This window comes from Gopherus flavomarginatus, chromosome 11 (assembly GCF_025201925.1).
Source record: "Gopherus flavomarginatus isolate rGopFla2 chromosome 11, rGopFla2.mat.asm, whole genome shotgun sequence".
NCBI lineage: Eukaryota > Metazoa > Chordata > Testudines > Testudinidae > Gopherus > Gopherus flavomarginatus.
Window position 1 is genome coordinate 3,942,901 of NC_066627.1, and position 21,192 is coordinate 3,964,092.

The 21,192-nt window shown below is 70.6% G+C and overlaps 1 protein-coding gene across 1 annotated transcript; it reads right to left on the reverse strand.

The window, feature by feature from the left end:
• Nucleotide 1: 1 nt before the first annotated feature.
• CDH24 (cadherin 24) lies at nt 2-15,369 on the reverse strand. The gene is given in 12 exon segments (XM_050919038.1): nt 2-462; nt 1,826-2,024; nt 2,026-2,081; nt 2,765-2,879; nt 2,967-3,088; nt 4,365-4,501; nt 5,334-5,587; nt 7,459-7,640; nt 12,815-12,982; nt 13,408-13,527; nt 14,482-14,776; nt 15,092-15,369. Coding segments are annotated over 12 exon segments (2,277 nt in total). The 5' UTR covers nt 15,296-15,369; the 3' UTR covers nt 2-37.
• Nucleotides 15,370-21,192: the final 5,823 nt, after the last annotated feature.

A 21,192-nucleotide genomic window follows, 5' to 3' on the forward strand; every position in this document is an offset into this window, starting at 1 on the left:
GTGGCCTCTCAGGTGTGGCTGGGAGGTGGGCGTGGCCTCAGGCGGGCCCCTCTTGGCCCCCATAGAGCTCGGCCAGGGTGCGAAAGAGGGGCCCCCACTCCCCGGGATCGCCCCCCTCCCCCTCGCTGCCCCCCCAGGAGGAGCCCAGGGGGCTGAGGCTGCCGCAGGGCGTCCCCCCCCCCTCGTAGCCGTAGACCTGCAGCGAGTCGTAGGGGGGGGCCCGGGGGTCGGCGTCGGCCCGGCCCAGGCGGCTGGCGAGGCAGGCGGCCAGGCGGGGGGGCCCGGGGGGGCGCGCGGGAGCGGGTGGGCGCTGCAGGGCGGCCATGTCGAAGGCCTGGGTGTCGGCCTCGCCCCCCCCCTCGTCGTCGTAGCTGATGATGTTCTCACGCACCTCGCCCTCCTCCGCCGGCGTCATCCGTGCCCCCCCCTTGGGGCGCCCCCAGGCCAGGAGCCCCGCCAGCGCTGGGGGGAGAGAGGGGGTCAGTGCCGGGCCCCCCGAGCCCCTCCTATCCCCCCCTGACCCCCGGAGCCCTCCCCCAGCTTCCCTCCCCCGCCCAACCCCCCCTTGGGGCCCCGCCAGCGCTGGGGGGAGAGAGGGGGTCAGTGCCGGGCCCCCCGAGCCCCTCCTATCCCCCCCTGACCCCCGGAGCCCTCCCCCAGCTTCCCTCCCCCGCCCAACCCCCCCTTGGGGCCCCGCCAGCGCTGGGGGGAGAGAGGGGTCAGTGCCGGGCCCCCCGAGCCCCTCCTATCCCCCCCTGACCCCCGGAGCCCTCCCCCAGCTTCCCTCCCCCGCCCAACCCCCCCTTGGGGCCCTGCCAGCGCTGGGGGGAGAGAGGGGGTCAGTGCCGGGCCCCCCGAGCGCCTCCTATCCCCCACCTGACCCCCGGAGCCCTCCCCCAGCTTCCCTCCCCCGCCCAACCCCCCCTTGGGGCCCTGCCAGTGCTGGGGGGAGAGAGGGGGTCAGTGCCGGGCCCCCCGAGCGCCTCCTATCCCCCACCTGACCCCCGGAGCCCTCCCCCAGCTTCCCTCCCCCGCCCAACCCCCCCTTGGGGCCCTGCCAGCGCTGGGGGGAGAGAGGGGGTCAGTGCCGGGCCCCCCGAGCGCCTCCTATCCCCCACCTGACCCCCGGACCCCTCCCCCAGCTTCCCTCCCCCGTCCAACCCCCCCTTGGGGCCCCCCTGGGGCCAGGAGCCCCGCCAGCCCTGGGGGGAGAGAGGGGTCAGTGCCGGGCCCCCCGAGCCCCTCCTATCCCCCCCTGACCCCCGGAGCCCTCCCCCAGCTTCCCTCCCCCGCCCAACCCCCCCTTGGGGCCCTGCCAGCGCTGGGGGGAGAGAGGGGGTCAGTGCCGGGCCCCCCGAGCGCCTCCTATCCCCCCCCGGAGCCCTCCCCCAGCTTCCCTCCCCCGTCCAACCCCCCCTTGGGGCCTCCCTGGGGCCAGGAGCCCCGCCAGCGCTGGGGGGAGAGAGGGGGTCAGTGCCGGGCCCCCCGAGCCCCTCCTATCCCCCCCTGACCCCCGGAGCCCTCCCCCAGCTTCCCTCCCCCGTCCAACCCCCCCTTTGGGCCCCCCTGGGGCCAGGAGCCCCGCCAGCGCTGGGGGGAGAGAGGGAGTCAGGGCCGGGCCCCCCGAGCCCCTCCTGTCCCCCCCAGAGCCCTCCCCCAGCTTCCCTCCCCTGTCCCACCCCTGCCTTGGGGCCCCCCTGAGGCCAGGAGCCCCGCCAGCGCTGGGGGGAGAGACGGGGTCAGTGCTGGACCCTCAGAGCCCCTCCTGCCCGTCCCCTCCCCTTTCCTGCACCGCCTGTGCCCCCCAGGCCCCACCCCCCCTCACCGAGCAGGCTGGCGCCACAGCCCAGCATGGCCAGGAGGGCGGCAGTGCTGAGCCCCGGGGGGGCGCCAGTGGCGGGGGGGTGCTGGCAGGAGCGCAGGGCACCATCGGGCCGGCACTGGCAGACGCTCAGTGTCAGAGTGGGGGTGCCAGTCAGGGGTGGGCGTCCCCCATCCACCAGCTCCAGGGGCACCAGCAGGGGGGGGGCCACCCAGGGGGGGCAGCCTGGGGGTCTGGAGCAGGAGAGCAGCTGAGCCATCTGTGGGGGGAGAGACACAGAGAGTAAGTGAGGGGGTTGGGGGAGGGGTGGGGAAGTGGTGAGCACAGGGGAGGGGGACAGCGTGGGGGGCGAGGGGAGGGGGAGAGCGTGGGGGCCGGGGGAGGGGAGGGGGAGAGCTGGCAGAGGCGAGGAGCACAGGAATGAGGTGGGGCTGGCGGAGGGGTGGGGACGTGGGTGTTGGTGGAGGGGCGAGTACGGGGGGAGGGGGACAGCGTGGGAGGCCGGGGGAGGGGAGGGGGAGAGCTGGCAGAGGCGAGGGGCACAGGAATGAGGTGGGGCTGGCGGAGGGGTGGGGACGTGGGTGTTGGTGGAGGGGCGAGCACGGGGGGAGGGGGACAGCGTGGGAGGCCGGGGGAGGGGAGGGGGAGAGCGTGGGGGCCGGGGGGGGAGGGGAGGGGGAGAGCTGGCAGAGGCGAGGAGCACAGGAATGAGGTGGGGCTGGCGGAGGGGTGGGGAAGTGGGGCGGCAGGGGAGGGGAGAGCACGGGGGGAGGGGGCAGCATGGCATCTGGATAGGGGAGGGGGACAGCGTGGGGGGCCGGAGGAGGGGAGGGGGAGAGCTGGCAGAGGCGAAGAGCACAGGAATGAGGTGGGGCTGGTGGAGGGGTGGGGATGTGGGGTGGTGGTGGAGGGGAACAGCATGGGGGGCAGGGGGCCACTCACCCTCGTTGTCCCACACAGTGATGTCAGAGGGTCCCAGCCCCAGGGGGGAGCGAATCGTCACCCGACTCCCGGACCCCTCCTCGTCCCGGTCCAGGGCCCAGATGGTCTGGATCAGCTGTGTGGGGAGGAGACCGTGAACCCAGGCGTCCTGGCTCCCAGCCCCACCCCTGGCAGGGAGGGACCCAGGCGTCCGGGTGCTCACCTGGCCAGGCCTGGTGCCGTGGCAGACGAAGGGCTCGGTCCCTGGGGCCAGCGTGGGCACGTTGTCGTTCACGTCCAGGGCCTGGACAACCACGGGGACGGGTGCAGCCTGTGCCGGGCTGTCTGGAGCAAGAGACAGGGGAGGGGCACGTGGTCAGCATGGCCACACGTGGAAACACACCAGCCAAATGCAAAAACGCCAGCCATGTGCAACTCCATGCAGAAACATGCCAGCCACACGTGGAAACATGCCAGACACACACAACCACATGCCAGCCACACATGGACACACACCAGCCACATGCAGAAATGCCAGCTATGCGCAACCACATGCAGAAACATGCCAGCCACACACAACCATATGCCAGCCATATGGGGAAACACACCAGCAACATGCAGAAACGCCAGCCATGTGCAACCACATGCAGAAACATGCCAGCCAAACGTGGAAACACACCATCCGTGCATCACCACATGCCAGCAACACATGGAAACACATCAGCCACATGCAGAAACACCAGCCATGTGCAACCACATGTGGAAACATGCCAGACACATGCAGCCACATGCCAGTCACATGTGGAAACACACCAGCCATGCGCAACCACACGCCAGCCACACGTGGAAACACCAGCCACATGCAGAAACGCCAGCCATGCGCAACCACACATGGAATCACACCCGCCATGCACAAGCACACGCCAGCCACACACAGAAACACGCCCACCATGCACAAGCCCACGCCAGCCACATGCATGCATATGTCAGCAACACGTCAGCCACATGCAGAAACACACCAGCACGTGGAAACGCATCAGCCATTCCGGAAACGCATCAGCCATTCCAGAAACACGCCAGCCAAGTGCAGAAACACGCCAGGTAGCATGCAATGATACACAGCAACACCAGCACACATGCAGCCAACACAGAACATGCAAAGCACATATCAGTCCACACACACAGCCAATAGGTAACGATGCACAACCAACTCCACAGCACCAGCAATATGCCGCCAACACGCAAAGCCCACATGCATCCGGGGCCAGCCGCCACCCAGCCAACAGGCAGCCATAACAGCCAACACGCAAAATACACCCACACAACCAACATGCAGCCCACAGGCCGGCCACATCCCATACACCGCCACACACGATGCACACGCAGCCCACACACCACCAGGGGAGAGCAGGCACCTGCAGATGCCCACACGCCACTGAGACACAAAGAACACGCCAACGACAAGCAAACACCACATCACCAACACGCAGACACAGGGAGAGGGAGAAAAGGCCGGTGAATACATAGTAAGGCAACCCAGAGCTGTCAGAGCCCCCTGCTCCCCACTGCCCCCCCAGTCAAGCCCCCTGGGCAGCCAGCCCCGGGCTGGGCCCCCCCGTACCTAGTTCGGTGGCCACCACGGTCAGGTTGTGCCAGGCCAGCGTCTCCCTGTCGAGGGGCAGGGCCGTGCGGAGGGTCCCGTCCTGGGGGCTGATGCTGAAATACCGCCCGGGGTCCGAGTGGGGCAGGATGGAGTATCTGGGGGAGCAGTGAGAGATGGGGGGTCAAGGGGATCTCATGTGCCCCCTGCTGGGAGCTCCCCCCACATCCAGCGCCCCCCTTGCTCCCCAGCACCCCCTTCTGGGAGCTCCCCCCATGCCCCACTGCACCCCCTGCTGGGAGCTCCCCCCACATCCAGCGCCCCCCTTGCTCCCCAGCACCCCCTTCTGGGAGCTCCCCCCATGACCAGCGCCCCCCTCGCGCCCAGCACCCCCTGCTGGGAACTGCCACCATGCCCCACTGCGCCCCCTGCTCGGAGCTCCCCCACATCCAGCCCCCCCCTCGCTCCCCAGCACTCCCTGCTGGGAGCTCCGCCCATGCCCCACTGCGCCCCTTGCTGGGAGCTCCCCCAACATTCTGCAGCCTCCTCACTCCCCAGCACCCCCTGCTAGGAGCTCCCCCACGGCCAGCGACCCCTCGCGCCCCAGAACCCTGCTGGGAACTCTCCCCCATGCCCCACTGTGCCCCCTGTTGGGGGCTCCCCCCACGGCCAGCGACCCCTCGCGCCCCAGCACCCCCTGCTGGGAACTCCCCCCCATGCCCCACTGTGCCCCCTGTTGGGGGCTCCCCCCATGGCCAGCGCCCCCCTCGTGCCCCAGCACCCCCTGCTGGGAACTCCCCCCCATGCCCCACTGCGCCCACTGTTGGGAGCTCCCCCCATGGCCAGCGCCCCCCTCGCGCCCCAGCACCCCCTGCTGGGAACTCCCCCACATCCTGCACCCCCCTCACTCCCCAGCACCCTGCTGGGAGCTCCCCCCACATCCAGCGCCCCCCTCGCTCCCCAGCACCCCCTGCAGGACGCGGCCAGTACCGAATGGCGCTGCTGGGTGTGTCCAGGTCAGAGGCTGTGATCTTCCCCACCACGGTGCCGGGGGGGCTGTTCTCGGGGACACCCAGCTGGTAGCTGGGCTGGGCAAAGCTCGGGGGCTCGGCCACATCCTCCACAGCCACGTGCACGGTGGCCACGTCCTTGAAGGGCCCCTGGCGGATGTACAGCGGGTCGACCCGCGTGTTGGCGGCCTCCACCCGCAGGGCATACGCCTGGCGCTGCTCGAAGTCCAGCGGCTGGGGGGAGACGGGGGGTTAGCAGCTGGTCTGGGGGGGTTATGGGGGGTTAGCAGCCAGTCTCAGGGGGGTGATGGGGGGGTTAGCGGCCAGTCTGTGGGGGGACGGGGGGGTTAGCAGCCGGTCTGGGGGGGTTAGCAGCCGATCTGGGGGGGTTATGGGGGGTTAGCAGCCGGTCTGGGGGGGTTAGCAGCCTGTCTGGGGGGGTTAGCAGCCAGTCTGTGGGGGGACAGGGGAGTTAGCAGCCGGTCTCAGGAGGGGGACATGGGGGGGTAGCAGCTGGTCTCGGGAGGGGATGGGGAGATTAGCATCTGGGGGGGAAATGGGAGGATTAGCAGCTGGTTTTGAGGGGGGAGACGGGGGGTTAGCAGCCGGTCTCGGGGGTGATGGGGGGGTTAGCAGTCAGTGTCTGGGAGGTACGGGGGGGTTAGCAGCCGGTCTCGGGGGTGATGGTGGGGTTAGCAGTCAGTGTCTGGGAGGTACGGGGGGGTTAGCAGCCGGTCTCGGGGGTGATGGGGGGGTTAGCAGTCAGTGTCTGGGAGGTACGGGGGGGTTAGCAGCTGGTTTTGAGGGGGGGAGACGGGGGGGTTAGCAGCCGGTCTCGGGGGTGATGGGGGGGTTAGCAGTCAGTGTCTGGGAGGTACGTGGGGGTTAGCAGCCGGTCTCGGGGGTGATGGGGGGGTTAGCAGTCAGTGTCTGGGAGGTACGGGGGGGTTAGCAGCTGGTTTTGAGGGGGGAGACGGGGGGGTTAGCAGCCGGTCTCGGGGGTGATGGGGGGGTTAGCAGTCAGTGTCTGGGAGGTACGGGGGGGTTAGCAGCTGGTCTCGGGGGTGATGGTGGGGTTAGCAGTCAGTGTCTGGGAGGTATGGGGGGGTTAGCAGCTGGTTTTGAGGGGGGAGACAGGGGGGTTAGCAGCCGGTCTCGGGGGTGATGGGGGGGTTAGCAGCCGGTCTCGGGGGTGATGGGGGGGTTAGCAGTCAGTGTCGGAGGTACGGGGGAGTTAGTAGCTGGTCTCAGGGGGTGATGGGAGGGTTAGCAGCTGGTCTCAGGGGGATGATGGGGGGGTTAGCTGCTGGTCTCGGGGGTGATGGGGGGGTTAGCAGTCAGTGTCTGGGAGGTACGGGGGGGTTAGCAGCTGGTTTTGAGGGGGGAGACGGGGGGGTTAGCAGCCGGTCTCGGGGGTGATGGGGGGGTTAGCAGTCAGTGTCTGGGAGGTACGGGGGAGTTAGTAGCTGGTCTCAGGGGGTGATGGGGGGGTTAGCAGCTGGACTGGGGGGAGCAGGGGGTTTGGCAGCCAGTCTGCGGGGGCGATGGGGGGGTTAGCAGCCGGTCTCAAGGGGGAAGTGGGGGTTAGCAGCCAGTGTCTGGGAGGGAAATGGGGGGGGCTAGCACCTGGGGGGGAAAGGGGGATTAGCAGCCGGTTTCAGGGGGGGGAGCAGGGGGGGTTAGCAGCCCATCTTGCGGGGGAAATGGAGGGGTTAGCAGCTGGTTTTGGGGGGGAAGATGGGGGCGTTAGCAGATGGGGGGGAAATGGGGGATTAGCAGCCGGTCTCGGGAGGGGGTGGGTCCAGCCTGGGAAAGGGGGCATTGGGCAGCTGAATAGCAAAGGGACTCAGGCATCCGGGAAGGGGAGTGAGCAAGGGGGCACCAGGTCAGGTAGGCAGGGAGGGCACGGTGGGACCCCGGCGTCCGGGCGGGAGGGGGTTGGGTAGCTTGGCAGGCCCTTGTGGGGGAGGACAGCTGGATGGACGAAGTGGGGGAGCTGGGGCGGGCCCCTAGCTCCTGGGCAGTGGGGCCCCCAGGGTCTGGGGGAGGGGAGGGGAGGGGAGGGGAGGGGGGCTCGCTGGGACCCAGGCGTCCGGGCGGCACACCTGGCTGATGGTGAGGATGCCGTCCCGGCCCAGCGGGTCAGTGCTGATGGCGAAGGGCCCGGCGCCGTCCAGCAGCCGGTAGCTGAGCCGCGCGTTCTCCCCCTCGTCTGGGTCGTGGGCCCAGAGCCGCCCCACGGCGGAGCCAGGCGGCTGCGTCTCCAGCACCGAGAACTGGTAAGAACCTGCCAGGAGGCCAGGGGTGAGCCGGAGAGAGACGCCGCAAGCCAGCCCCTGCCCCAGCGCCCCGGCCCTGTGACCCACGGCCCCCCATTGCCAGCCCCCCCCCCCCCCCGCTGGGAGCCCATGCACACCCTGTGCCCACCCAGCCAGCGCTGCCTTGTGACCCACGGCCCCCCATTGCGAGCCCCCCGGCTGGGAGCCCACGCACACCCTGTGCCCCCACAGCCAGCACTGCTCTATGACCCACGGCCCCCCATTGCGAGCCCCCCGGCTGGGAGCCCACGCACACCCTGTGCCCCCACAGCCAGCACTGCCTTGTGACCCACGGACCCCCATTGCGAGCCCCCCCGCTGGGAGCCCACGCACACCCTGTGCCCCCACAGCCAGCGCTGTCTTGTGACCCACGGCCCTCCATTGCGAGCCCCCCCGCTGGGAGCCCACGCACACCCTGTGCCCACCCAGCCAGCACTGCCCTGTGACCCACGGCGCCCCATTGCGAGCCCCCCCCCGCTGGGAGCCCACGCACACCCCGTGCCCACCCAGCCAGCACTGCCTTGTGACCCACGGCCCCCTATTGCGAGCCCCCCCACTGGGAGCCCACGCACACCCCGTGCCCACCCAGCCAGCACTGCCTTGTGACTCACGGCCCCCCATTGCGAGCCCCCAGGCTGGGAGCCCACGCACACCCTGTGCCCCCATAGCCAGCACGGCTCTGTGACCCACGGCCCCCCATTGCGAGCCCCCCGGCGGGGAGCCCACGGACACCCCGTACCCCCACAGCCAGCACTGCCTTGTGACCCACGGCCCCCCATTGCGAGCCCCCCGGCTGGGAGCCCACGTACACCCCGTGCCCCCACAGTCAGCACTGCCTTGTGACCCACGGCCCCCCATTGCGAGCCCCCCGGTGGGGAGCCCACGTACACCCCGTGCCCCCACAGCCAGCACTGCCTTGTGACCCACGGACCCCCATTGCGAGCCCCCCGGCTGGGAGCCCACGCACAGCCCGTCCCCCACAGCCAGCACTGCCTTGTGACCCACGGCCCCCCATTGCGAGCCCCCCCGCTTGGAGCCCACACAGCCAGCACTGCCCTGTGACCCACGGCCCCCCCGCGGGGAGCCCACGCACACCCCGTGCCCCCACAGCCAGCGCTGCCTTGTGACCCACGACCCCCCATTGCGAGACCTCCCGCTGGGAGCCCACGCACACCCCGTGCCCACCCAGCCAGCACTGCCTTGTGACCCACGGCCCCCCATTGCGAGCCCCCCGCGGGGAGCCCACGCACACACCGTGCCCACCCAGCAAGCACTGCCCTGTGACCCACGGACCCCCATTGCGAGCCCCCCCGCTGGGAGCCCACGCACACCCCGTGCCCACCCAGCAAGCACTGCCCTGTGACCCACGGCCCCCCATTGCGAGCCCCCCCGCTGGGAGCCCACGCACACCCCGTGCCCCCACGTGTACCCCGTGCCCCCACAGCCAGCACTGCTCTGTGACCCACGGCCCCCCATTGTGAGCCCCCCCGCTGGGAGCCCACGCACACCCCGTGCCCCCACGTGTACCCCGTGCCTCCACAGCCAGCACTGCTCTGTGACCCACGGCCCCCCATTGCGAGCCCCCCAGCTGGGAGCCCACGCACACCCCGTGCCCACCCTGCCAGCACTGCCCTGTGACCCACGGACCCCCATTGCGAGCCCCCCCCAGCTGGGAGCCCACGCACACCCCGTGCCCACCCTGCCAGCACTGCCTTGTGACCCATGGCCCCCCATTGTGAGCTCCCCCGCTGGGAGCCCACGCACACCTCGTGCCCCCACAGCCAGCACTGCCTTGTGACCCACGGACCCCCATTGCGAGCCCCCCCGCGGGGACACCGCGTACACCCTGTACCCACCCAGCCAGCACTGCCTTGTGACCCACGGCCCCCCATTGCGAGCTCCCCCGCTGGGAGCCCACGCACACCTCGTGCCCCCACAGCCAGCACTGCCTTGTGACCCACGGACCCCCATTGCGAGCCTCCCCGCTTGGAGCTCACGCACACCCCGTGCCCCCACAGCCAGCGGTGCCTTGTGACCCACGGCCCCCCATTGCGAGCCCCCCCGCGGGGAGCCCACGCACACCCCGTGCCCCCACAGCCAGCGCTGTCTTGTGACCCACGGCCCTCCATTGCGAGCCCCCCCGCTGGGAGCCCACGCACACCCTGTGCCCACCCAGCCAGCACTGCCCTGTGACCCACGGCGCCCCATTGCGAGCCCCCCCCCCCGCTGGGAGCCCACGCACACCCCGTGCCCACCCAGCCAGCACTGCCTTGTGACCCACGGCCCCCTATTGCGAGCCCCCCCACTGGGAGCCCACGCACACCCCGTGCCCACCCAGCCAGCACTGCCTTGTGACTCACGGCCCCCCATTGCGAGCCCCCAGGCTGGGAGCCCACGCACACCCTGTGCCCCCATAGCCAGCACGGCTCTGTGACCCACGGCCCCCCATTGCGAGCCCCCCGGCGGGGAGCCCACGGACACCCCGTACCCCCACAGCCAGCACTGCCTTGTGACCCACGGCCCCCCCATTGCGAGCCCCCCGGCTGGGAGCCCACGTACACCCCGTGCAACCACAGCCAGTACTGCCTTCTGACCCACGGTCCTCCATTGCGAGCCCCCACCTGCTGGGAGCCCATGCACACCCCGTGCCCCCACAGTCAGCACTGCTTGTGACCCACGGCCCCCCATTGCGAGCCCCCCCGCGGGGAGCCCACGCACACCCCGTGCCTCCACAGTCAGCACTGCCTTGTGACCCACGGCCCCCCATTGCGAGCCCCCCGGCGGGGAGCCCACGTACACCCCGTGCCCCCACAGCCAGCACTGCCTTGTGACCCACGGACCCCCATTGCGAGCCCCCCGGCTGGGAGCCCACGCACAGCCCGTCCCCCACAGCCAGCACTGCCTTGTGACCCACGGCCCCCCATTGCGAGCCCCCCCGCTTGGAGCCCACACAGCCAGCACTGCCCTGTGACCCACGGCCCCCCATTGCGAGCCCCCCCGCGGGGAGCCCACACACACCCCGTGCCCCCACAGCTAGCACTGCCCTGTGACCCACGGCCCCCCCGCGGGGAGCCCACGCACACCCCGTGCCCCCACAGCCAGCGCTGCCTTGTGACCCACGACCCCCCATTGCGAGACCGCCCGCTGGGAGCCCGCACACACCCCGTGCCCCCACAGCCAGCACTGCCTTGTGACCCACGGACCCCCATTGCGAGCCCCCCGGCTGGGAGCCCACGCACACCCCGTGCCCACCCAGCCAGCACTGCCTTGTGACCCACGGCCCCCCATTGCGAGCCCCCCGCGGGGAGCCCACGCACACACCGTGCCCACCCAGCAAGCACTGCCCTGTGACCCACGGACCCCCATTGCGAGCCCCCCCCGCTGGGAGCCCACGCACACCCCGTGCCCACCCAGCAAGCACTGCCCTGTGACCCACGGCCCCCCATTGCGAGCCCCCCCGCTGGGAGCCCACGCACACCCCGTGCCCCCACGTGTACCCCGTGCCCCCACAGCCAGCACTGCTCTGTGACCCACGGCCCCCCATTGTGAGCCCCCCCGCTGGGAGCCCACGCACACCCCGTGCCCCCACGTGTACCCCGTGCCTCCACAGCCAGCACTGCTCTGTGACCCACGGCCCCCCATTGCGAGCCCCCCAGCTGGGAGCCCACGCACACCCCGTGCCCACCCTGCCAGCACTGCCCTGTGACCCACGGACCCCCATTGCGAGCCCCCCCCAGCTGGGAGCCCACGCACACCCCGTGCCCACCCTGCCAGCACTGCCTTGTGACCCATGGCCCCCCATTGCGAGCTCCCCCGCTGGGAGCCCACGCACACCTCGTGCCCCCACAGCCAGCACTGCCTTGTGACCCACGGACCCCCATTGCGAGCCCCCCCGCGGGGACACCACGTACACCCTGTACCCACCCAGCCAGCACTGCCTTGTGACCTACGGCCCCCCATTGCGAGCTCCCCCGCTGGGAGCCCACGCACACCTCGTGCCCCCACAGCCAGCGCTGCCTTGTGACCCACGGCCCCCCACTGCGAGCCCCCCCGCTGGGAGCTCACGCACACCCCGTGCCCCCACAGCCAGCGGTGCCTTGTGACCCACGGCCCCCCATTGCGAGCCCCCCCGCGGGGAGCCCACGCACACCCCGTGCCCCCACAGCCAGCACTGCCTTGTGACCCACGGCCCCCCATTGCGAGCCCCCCCGTGGGGAGCCCACGCACACCCTGTGCCCACCCAGCCAGCACTACCTTGTGACCCACGGCCCCCCCATTGCGAGCCCCCCCGCTGGGAGCCCACGCACACCCCGTGCCCACCCAGCCAGCACTGCCTTGTGACCCACGGCCCCCCATTGCGAGCCCCCCCGTGGGGAGCCCACGCACACCCTGTGCCCACCCAGCCAGCACTACCTTGTGACCCACGGCCCCCCCATTGCGAGCCCCCCCACTGGGAGCCCACGCACACCCCGTGCCCACCCAGCCAGCACTGCCTTGTGACCCACGGCCCCCCATTGTGAGCCCCCCCTGCTGGGAGCCCACGCACACCCCATGCCCCCACAGCCAGCACTGCCTTGTGACCCACGGCCCCCCATTGCGAGCCCCTCCCCCGCTGGGAGCCCACGTACAACCCATGCCCCCACAGCCAGCACTGCCCTGCGAGCCCCCCCCCCCGCTGGGAGCCCACGCACAACCCGTGCCCCCACAGCCAGCACTGCCCTGTGACCCACGGCCCCCCATTGCGAGCCCCCCCCGCTGGAAGCCCACGCACAACCTGTGCACCCCAGTAAACAGAAGGGAGGTGAAAGGTGGAGGGGGAAGCCACGAGGGGGGAGGGAACGGGAAGTGAGGGATGGTTGGGGGTGCAATGGGGGAGGCGTTAAAAAGAAGGGAGGGGCACAGGGCACGGGTTGGGGTTTTGGGGTGAGGCAGGTTGGGGAAATGGGGTTGGGGTAGAGAGGGTTGGGGGCACAGCCCCTTGGGGTTGCAGGGTGGGCAGGGTGGGGAGTGAGGTCTGGGGTGATATGTGAGGGAGAAAAGGGGGCACGGGGTGTGTTGGGGGCAGGGGGAGTCGGGTTGGGGAGGAGGGGCAGGAGCAGCAGACAGGACCCAGTGGACCTGGGGGGGACGGGGGGTCTCTTACTCTGGGGGAATTTGGGCGGATTGTCATTGACGTCGCTCAGGGTGACAGTGACAGTGACACTCCCCGATAGCCCCCCAGCATGGCCCCCCATGTCCTTGGCCTGGATCACCACCAGCAGCTCGGCCTGCGCCTCCCGGTCCGTGTTGGGGATCGCAGTGCGCACCACGCCTGGTGGGAGAGGGACAGTTAGAGACCAGGGGGCCATGGACTGGTGGGTCGACTGACCGATGGGGCTTGGATGGATGGAGCATTGGGTGGGTGGGTGGCTTATAACAGACCAGATGGGGCGTTGGATGGAGGGTTGTGTATGGGGATGGGTGCATGGATGGATCCATGGACCAACAGACAGGTGGATGGAAGAACAGATGGGTGGACGGGTGAATGCTGCTGAGGGAGGGTTTGAGGGGGCAGGGGGGCCCCAGCTCCAGCCATGGCACAGACATGGAGGATGGGAGATGAACATGGGGGGGCCCCACATCATCACCCCCATTTCCTCACCCCCCACCAACACCAACCTTGTATGGCCCACTTGCATCCCAACCCCCGCAGGCTTCACCCCCCACACCCCTTTCACCAGCGGCGTCTGCCCGTACCGGTCTGGGGGTCGACGGAGAAGAAAGGCAGCCCCTCCAGCACCACGTACACCAGCTTGGCACTGTTCCCATAGCTCGGGTCATCGGCATCCTGGGCCGTCACCTGGATCACCGATGTGCCTGGGGGGAGAGCACAGTGGGGGGGCTGCAGGTCGGGAGTGAGGGGCACCGGCAGGATTGGGGGGCAGGTCTGGCCTGGGAGGGGCTGCGGGTCAGGAGTGAGGGGCACCGACAGGGTGGGGGAAGGACTGGACTAGCAGGGGGCTGCAGGTCGGGAGTGAGGGGCACCGGCAGGATTGGGGGGCAGGGCTGGCCTGGGAGGGGCTGCGGGTCAGGAGTGAGGGACACCGACACGGTGGGGGAAGGACTGGATTAGCAGGGGGCTGTGGGTCAGGAGTGAGGGGCACCAGCAGGGCTGGGGTAGCATAGGGCTGCAGGTCAGGAGTGAGGGACACCAGCAGGGTGGCAGGGGGCAGGGCTGTGCTAGCAGGGGGCTGTGGGTCGGGAGTGAGGGGCACCGGGGGGGGCAGGGCTGGGCTAGCAGGGGGCTGCGGGTCGGGAGTGAGGGGCACCGGGGGGGCAGGGCTGTGCTAGCAGGGGGCTGCAATGAGGGGCACCGGGGGGCTGTGGGGCAGCAATGAGGGGTACCGGGGGGCTGTGGGGCAGCAATGAGGGGCACCGGGGGGGCAGGGCTGGGCTAGCAGGGGGCTGCGGGGCAGCAATGAGGGGCACCGGGGGGCTGCGGGGCAGCAGTGAGGGGCACCGGGGGGGCAGGGCTGGGCTAGCCTAGCAGGGGGCTGTGGGGCAGCAATGAGGGGCACCGGGGGGCTGTGGGGCAGCAGTGAGCGGCACCGGGGGGCTGCGGGGCAGCAGGGAGGGGCACCGGGGGGGCAAGGCTGGGCTAGCAGGGTGCTGCGGGGCAGCAATGAGGGGCACCGGGGGGCTGCGGGGCAGCAATGAGGGGCACCGGGGGGGCAGGGCTGGGCTAGCCTAGCAGGGGGCTGCGGGGCAGCAATGAGGGGCACCGGGGGGCTGCGGGGCAGCAGCGAGGCTGGCACAGACGGGGGCACTCACCCACGTTGCTCATCTCGGGCACAGTGGCATGGTAGGGGCCGTGCGGGAAGACGGGCGGGTTGTCGTTGATGTCCTGCACTTTGATGATGAACTCGGAGGGCGGCTCCAGGGGCCGGTTCGAGGCCTGGTCCACAGCCTGGGCCAGCAGCGTGTATTGGGCCTTCTCCTCCCGGTCCAGCGTCTTGGTGACATGCACGTTCCCCGTCCGCTCGTCGATCACGAACACCGTCCCGGCCCCCTCGCCCGTCAGCACGTACTTGACCTGCCCCTCGCCCCGGTCCACATCCGAGTGCAGCTACGGGGAGAGGGATGCGTGGGACCCAGGCGTCCGGGTTTGTGGCTCTCTGAAGGACCCGCTCCCTTCCGAGATCCAGGCAAAGACCCCAGGAGTCCTGGCTCCCAGCTCCACACCCGCTCTAATCACAAGATCCCGGGCCGCACCCCTTCCAGAATACCCAGGTGTCCAGGCCCTCCTCCCGCCCATGGGACCCAGGTGTCCGGGCCCTCCCCCCACCCACAGGACCCAGGTTTCTGGGCCCTTCCCCCACCCATGGGATCCAGGTATCCGGGCCCTCCCCCACCCACGGAACCCAGGTGTCCGGGCCCTCACCCTGCCGATGAGGACAGGTTCAGGGCCAGCATACTCCTCGATGACGAAGAATTGGTTCCAGACCCAGCTGCGTCGGGATCTCAGCAGGGGGCGTTCCCAGCCCTGGGGTGAGGTCCCCCGGCAGCCCGGCCAGGGGGGACCCAGGTGTCCGGCACAGCTGCAGCCCCCCAGCCAGGCCAGCAGGAGCCCCAGGACGCTGGGCATGTTGCCCGCTCACGCCGCCTCCTGCGAGGGGTGCTGCCCATGGGCCCCCATCCAGCTACCCCATTGGGGGGACACCTGGGGGGAGACAGGGGTCAGCTATGGAGAGAGACACCCTGGAGCCCCTTCCCCTCTCAGCCCCGGGTTGTCAGGAAATTCACCCTGAGCAGGCGTGTGGGGGGGGGGGACAAGAGGGTGAGAAAAAGGGAGCAGAGACTTGGGAGAACCACAGACACCAGCCTCCGGTGTGATAAACTTCCCGGTCTCAGCAGAGAATCCAACAGAGCAGGGGGCTGCGGCAGGGCTGGGGGGACAGGGGCTGCAGGTCGGGAGTGAGGGGCACCGGCAGGGCTGGGGGAACAGGGGCTGCAGGTCGGGAGTGAGGGCCACCGGCATGATGGGGGGCAGGGGCTTCAGGTCGGGAGTGAGGGGCACTGGAAGAGCCGGGGGGGTCAGGGGGCTGCAGGTTGGGAGTGAGGGGCACCGGCAGAGCCGGGGGGACAGGGGCTGCAGGTCGGGAGTGAGGGGCACCGGCAGCACCGGGGGGGGGCAGGGGGCTGCGGGTCGGGAGTGGGGGGCACCGGCAGAACCGGGGAGACAGGGGCTGCAGGTCGGGAGTGAGGGGCACCGGCAGAGCCGGGGGGACAGGGGCTGCAGGTCGGGAGTGAGGGGCACCGGCAGAGCCGGGGGGACAGGGCTGCAGGTCGGGAGTGAGGGGCACCGGCAGAGCCGGGGGGACAGGGGCTGCGGGTCGGGAGTGGGGGGCACCGGCAGAGCCGGGGGGAGCAGGGGGCTGGAGGTCGGGAGTGGGGGGCACCGGCAGCACCGGGGGGGGGCAGGGGGCTGCGGGTCGGGAGTGGGGGGCACCGGCAGAGCCGGGGGGGCAGGGGGCTGCGGGTCGGGAGTGGGGGGCACTGGCAGAGCCGGGGGGACAGGGGCTGCAGGTCGGGAGTGGGGGGCACCGACAGAGCCGGGGGGACAGGGGCTGCAGGTCGGGAGTGGGGGGCACCGGCAGAGCTGGGGGGACAGGGGCTGCAGGTCGGGAGTGGGGGGCACCGGCAGAGCCGGGGGGACAGGAGCTGCGGGTCGGGAGTGGGGGGCACCGGGAGGGCCGGGGGGACAGGGGCTGCAGGTCGGGAGTGGGGGGCACCGGCAGGGCTGGGGGGAGCAGGGGGCTGCAGGTCGGGAGTGGGGGGCACCGCGGCCCTGGAAGCAGATTCGCAATCGGGGCTGCGTGACCGAAATGGCTAATGCGGGTCGGAGCCGCTGAAGGAGCTGGAGAGAGACCGGGAAGATCCCCCCTCCCCCATGCCCCCCTCCCCCGTCATTGCGCTTGTCACAGTCAGTCGCTCCGGACGCGTCTGGCGGACACAAGGGGGGGATGTTCCCCCCCGGATCCCAGACACCCCTGGGCGAGGGGGAGGAGGAAGAGACACAAACCGCTCCCTGCCCGCCCAACAGCCCGATTCCCGCCCCGATCTCCCCCCACGGAGCCCCCAGCTCCCCACTTTCCCCCAGTCCAGATCCCCCCGCTGAGCCTCGCGCTCTCCCGCCCCCCCGGAGCCCCCAGGCTGCCCCCGGCGCTGAAGAGACACCAGGGGAATGTGGAAGTGGGAGAAAGAGATTCGGGGGGATTCGGGGGCCCCTCCCCGCCCCCAGACACTGCCCCCGAGGGACTTACCTGGGCCTGGGGGGGCGAGAGCAGGAGCCGGGAGAGGAGCCCGAACCGCTGTCTGGACACGGAGCGAGAGATGCGGAGACGGAGCCGAGTCCTGCTCCCCCGCCCGCCTCCTTCGCTCCGTCCCTGCCCCCCCCGCGCCTCCAGGTGGGGGGAGAGATAAGAGCCCCCCGACCCCCCTCCGCGTCTCCCTTCCCCCCGCTGGTGCCGACTCGCAGCCCTCTGCCAGCCCAGCCCTGCCCCCCCATCCTGCCGGTGCCCCTCACTCCCGACCTGCAGCCCCCTGCCCCGCCATCCTGCCGGTGCCCCTCACTCCCGACCTGCAGCCCTGCCCCCCCCATCCTGCCGGTGCCCCTCACTCCCGACCCGCAGCCCCCTGCCCCCCAGCCCCCCCTCCCCGCCCCGCCTATCCTGCCCTGCCAGTGCCCCTCACTCCCGACCCACAGCCCCTTCCCCCCCAGCGCCCCCTCCCCGCCCCTCCTGTCCTGCCCTGCCAGTGCCCCTCACTCCCGACCCACAGCCCCTGCCCCCCCAGCCCCTCCTCCCCTCCCCTCCCCTCCTGTCCTGCCCTGCCAGTGCCCCTCACTCCCGACCCACAGCCCCTGCCCCCCCAGCCCCTCCTCCCCTCCCCTCCCCTCCTGTCCTGCCCTGCCAGTGCCCCTCACTCCCGACCCACAGTCCCTGTCCCCCCAGCCCCTCCTCCCCTCCCCTCCCCTCCCCTCCTGTCCTGCCCTGCCAGTGCCCCTCACTCCCGACCCGCAGCCCCTTCCCCCCCAGCGCCCCCTCCCCGCCCCTCCTGTCCTGCCCTGCCAGTGCCCCTCACTCCCGACCCGCAGCCCCTTCCCCCCCAGCCCCCCCTCCCCGCCCCTCCTGTCCTGCCCTGCCAGTGCCCCTCACTCCCGACCCACAGCCCCTGCCCCCCAGCCCCCCCTCCCCTCCTGTCCTGCCCTGCCAGTGCCCCTCACTCCCGACCCGCAGCCCCCTGCCCCCCAGCCCCTCCTCCCCTCCTGTCCTGCCCTGCCAGTGCCCCTCACTCCCGACCCACAGCCCCTGCCCCCCAGCCCCCCCTCCCCTCCTGTCCTGCCCTGCTGGTGCCCCTCACTCCCGACCCGCAGCCCCTGCCCCCCCAGCCCCTCCTCCCCTCCTGTCCTGCCCTGCCAGTGCCCCTCACTCCCAACCCGCAGCCCCTGCCCCCCCAGCCCCTCCTGCCCGCCCCTCCTGTCCTGCCGGTGCCCCTCACTCCCGACCCGCAGCCTCCTGCCCCCCAGCCCCCCCTCCCCTCCTGTCCTGCCCTGCCAGTGCCCCTCACTCCCGACCCACAGCCCCTTCCCCCCAGCGCCCCCCTCCCCGCCCCTCCTGTCCTGCCCTGCCAGTGCCCCTCACTCCCGACCCACAGCCCCTGCCCCCCCAGCCCCTCCTCCCCTCCCCTCCCCTCCTCTCCTGCCCTGCTGGTGCCCCTCACTCCCGACCCACAGCACCTACCCCCAGTCCCCCCTCCCCTCCCCTCCCCTCCTGCCCTGCCGGTACCCCTCACTCCGGACCCGCAGCCCCTTCCCCCAGCCCCTCCTCCCCGCCCCTCCTGTCCTGCTGGTGCCCCTCACTCCCGACCCGCAGCCCCTGCCCCCCAGCCCCTCCTCCTCTCCCCTCCTGCCCTGCCGGTGCCCCTCATTCCCGACCTGCAGCCCCTGACCCCCCAGCCCCTCCTCCCCGCCCCTCCTGTCCTGCCCTGCCGGTGCCCCTCACTCCCGACCCGCAGCCCCTGCCCCCCCAGCCCCTCCTCCCCTCCCCTCCCCTCCTGTCCTGCCCTGCCGGTGCCCCTCACTCCCGACCCGCAGCTCCTGCCCCCCCAGCCCCTCCTCTCCTCCCCTCCCCTCCTGTCCTGCCCTGCTGGTGCCCCTCACTCCCGACCCGCAGCACCTGCCCCCCCAGCGCCCCCCTCCCCTCCTGCCCTGCCTGGGCCCCTCACTCCGGACCCGCAGCCCCTGCCCCCCAGCCCCTCCTCCCCTCCCCTCCCTTTCCCTTCTGCCCTGCCGGTGCCCCTCACCCCCGACCCGCAGCCCCTGCCCCCCCCAGCCCCTCCTCCCCTCTTGCCCTGCCGGTGCCCCTCACTGCGGACCCGCAGCCCCTCACCCCTAGCCCCTCCTCCCCTCCCCTGCCCCCCTCGGCTGGAGGCCGCTCCGGGACTGTATCAATATTTAACATTGTCTCTAATTCGCATCCACAAACTGTCGCTGTTGTGACTCACGGGGATAAGGGGAGCACGGGGGGGTGGCTGCCAAGGGAGTTCAATGGCCCCCGCTGGGTCCTCCCTGTCCCCGCTCCCTATAAATCTCCCCCCTCCCCCTTTAAAGAGTCAACAGCTCATTAACAAACTATCACATTCCCCACGTCCCAGCCCCCGCCACAGGCAGTGATGCTGGGCTGGGGCTGGGAAGGTGGGTGAGAGTGGGGTGGGGGCAAGGCTGGCAGGGGCTGTGGGTCGGGACTGGGGGGCACCACTAGGGCTGGGCTAGCAGGGGGTTGCGAGTCGGGAGTGAGGGGCACCGGCAGGGCTGGGCTAGCAGGGGGCTGCGGGTCAGGAGTGAGGGGCACCAGCAGGGCCGGTGCAAGGATATTTTGTGCCGTAGGCGAAATTCCATCTTGCCCCCCCACAAAAAAGTCACATACATTATAGACAATACAGGGTCACAGAGTAACATGTTAGAATTAGGAATTTATGTTTCCATGTTTTAAGTTTAGCAAATTTAGAACCAAGTTCCTCCAAGGCGATGCTGGGAGCAGTGCCATGGTCTAGTGACAAGGCCGAGCGCCCAGCCAGTCTTTGTGCCAACACTGATGTTCCCATGTCTGTTTTTATCAGTTTGAGCTTCGAGAAGCTTCGCTCACCACTGGCCACAGAAACTGGGAGAGTCAAGAGGATACGAATAGCAATAACTGTGTTAGGGACACTATCTGTCAGCTGGGGGTCAGGGCTGTGGGGGGGATGGGGACAGTGGGGTTTCCAGCTCAGAGGGACTGGGCTTGGAGCTGGGGGTCAGGGCTGTTGGGGGATGGGGCCGAGGGGTTTTCCAGCTCAGAGGGACTGGGCTCGGAGCTGGGGGTCAGGGCTGTGGGGGGGATGGGGTGAGGGGGTGTCCAGCTCAGAGGGACTGGGCTCGGAGCTGGGGGTCAGGGCTGTGGGAGGATGGGGTCAGGGGGTTTCCAGCTCAGAGGGGATGGGCTCGGAGCTGGGGGTCAGGGCTGTTGGGGGATGGGGCCGAGGGGTTTTCCAGCTCAGAAGGACTAGGCTCGGAGCTGGGGGTCAGGGCTGTGGGAGGATGGGGTCAGGGGGTTTCCAGCTCAGAGGGACTGGGCTCGGAGCTGGGGGTCAGGGCCGTGGGGGGGATGGGTCAGGGGGTGCCTGGGGGCACTGGGGCAGCTCAGCTCTGCAGGCTGCTGTTCTCTTCAGCTGTCCAGGCACAAGGGGAGCAGGAGCAGGGACCAGCCAAGGACCAAGGGGGCAGGAGCACAGGCGCCTGAGGCCGAGCTGTGGGGAGGCACTTGCTCACCTTGCCCAATGGATGAGCATCGGGGTCCTCGTTCTTCCTCCGCTCCACCAGCCCACCGCCGAGGCTCTTTCCTTCTCCTGCCCCTCGCTGGGGCTGACGGGAGGCCGAGCCAGGGGGCAGCCGCCTCTTTCCCCCAGAAGCCCTGGTGTGGCGCTGCCCTCGCAGGGCCCCTGCCACGTGCCCTAAGCAGAGCTGCGCAGCTCTGCCCAGCCGCCGGCAACGAGAAAAATGGCACCGGCTGGAGCCCCTGCCCTGGGAGGGAGAGGGATTCGGAGCCTCTGCCTGCAGCCCAGGCATTCCCCGGGTCAGCACGACGCAGGCAGCCCCAACCTCCGGGCTGCCGGCTGCTGCGCGCTGACCCGTGGGGGAGGCCTCGGCTGCCAGCTGCTCAGACTCCATCTCTGTCCCAGCAGCAGCAGCTGCTCAACCATTTAAAAAAAAATTTGGGGGCGCCACCTAAATGGTTGCACCGGCCCTGGGCACCAGCAGGGCTCAGCTAGCAGGGGGCTGCGGGTCAGGAGTGAGGGGCACTGGCAGGGCTGGTCTAGCAGGGGCCTGTAAGTCAGGAGTTGGAGGCACCGGCAGGGCTGAGGGGAGGAGGGCTGGACTAGCAGGGGGCTGCAGGCCGGGAGTGAGGGGCACCGGCAGGGCTGGGCTAGCAGGGGGTTGCAAGT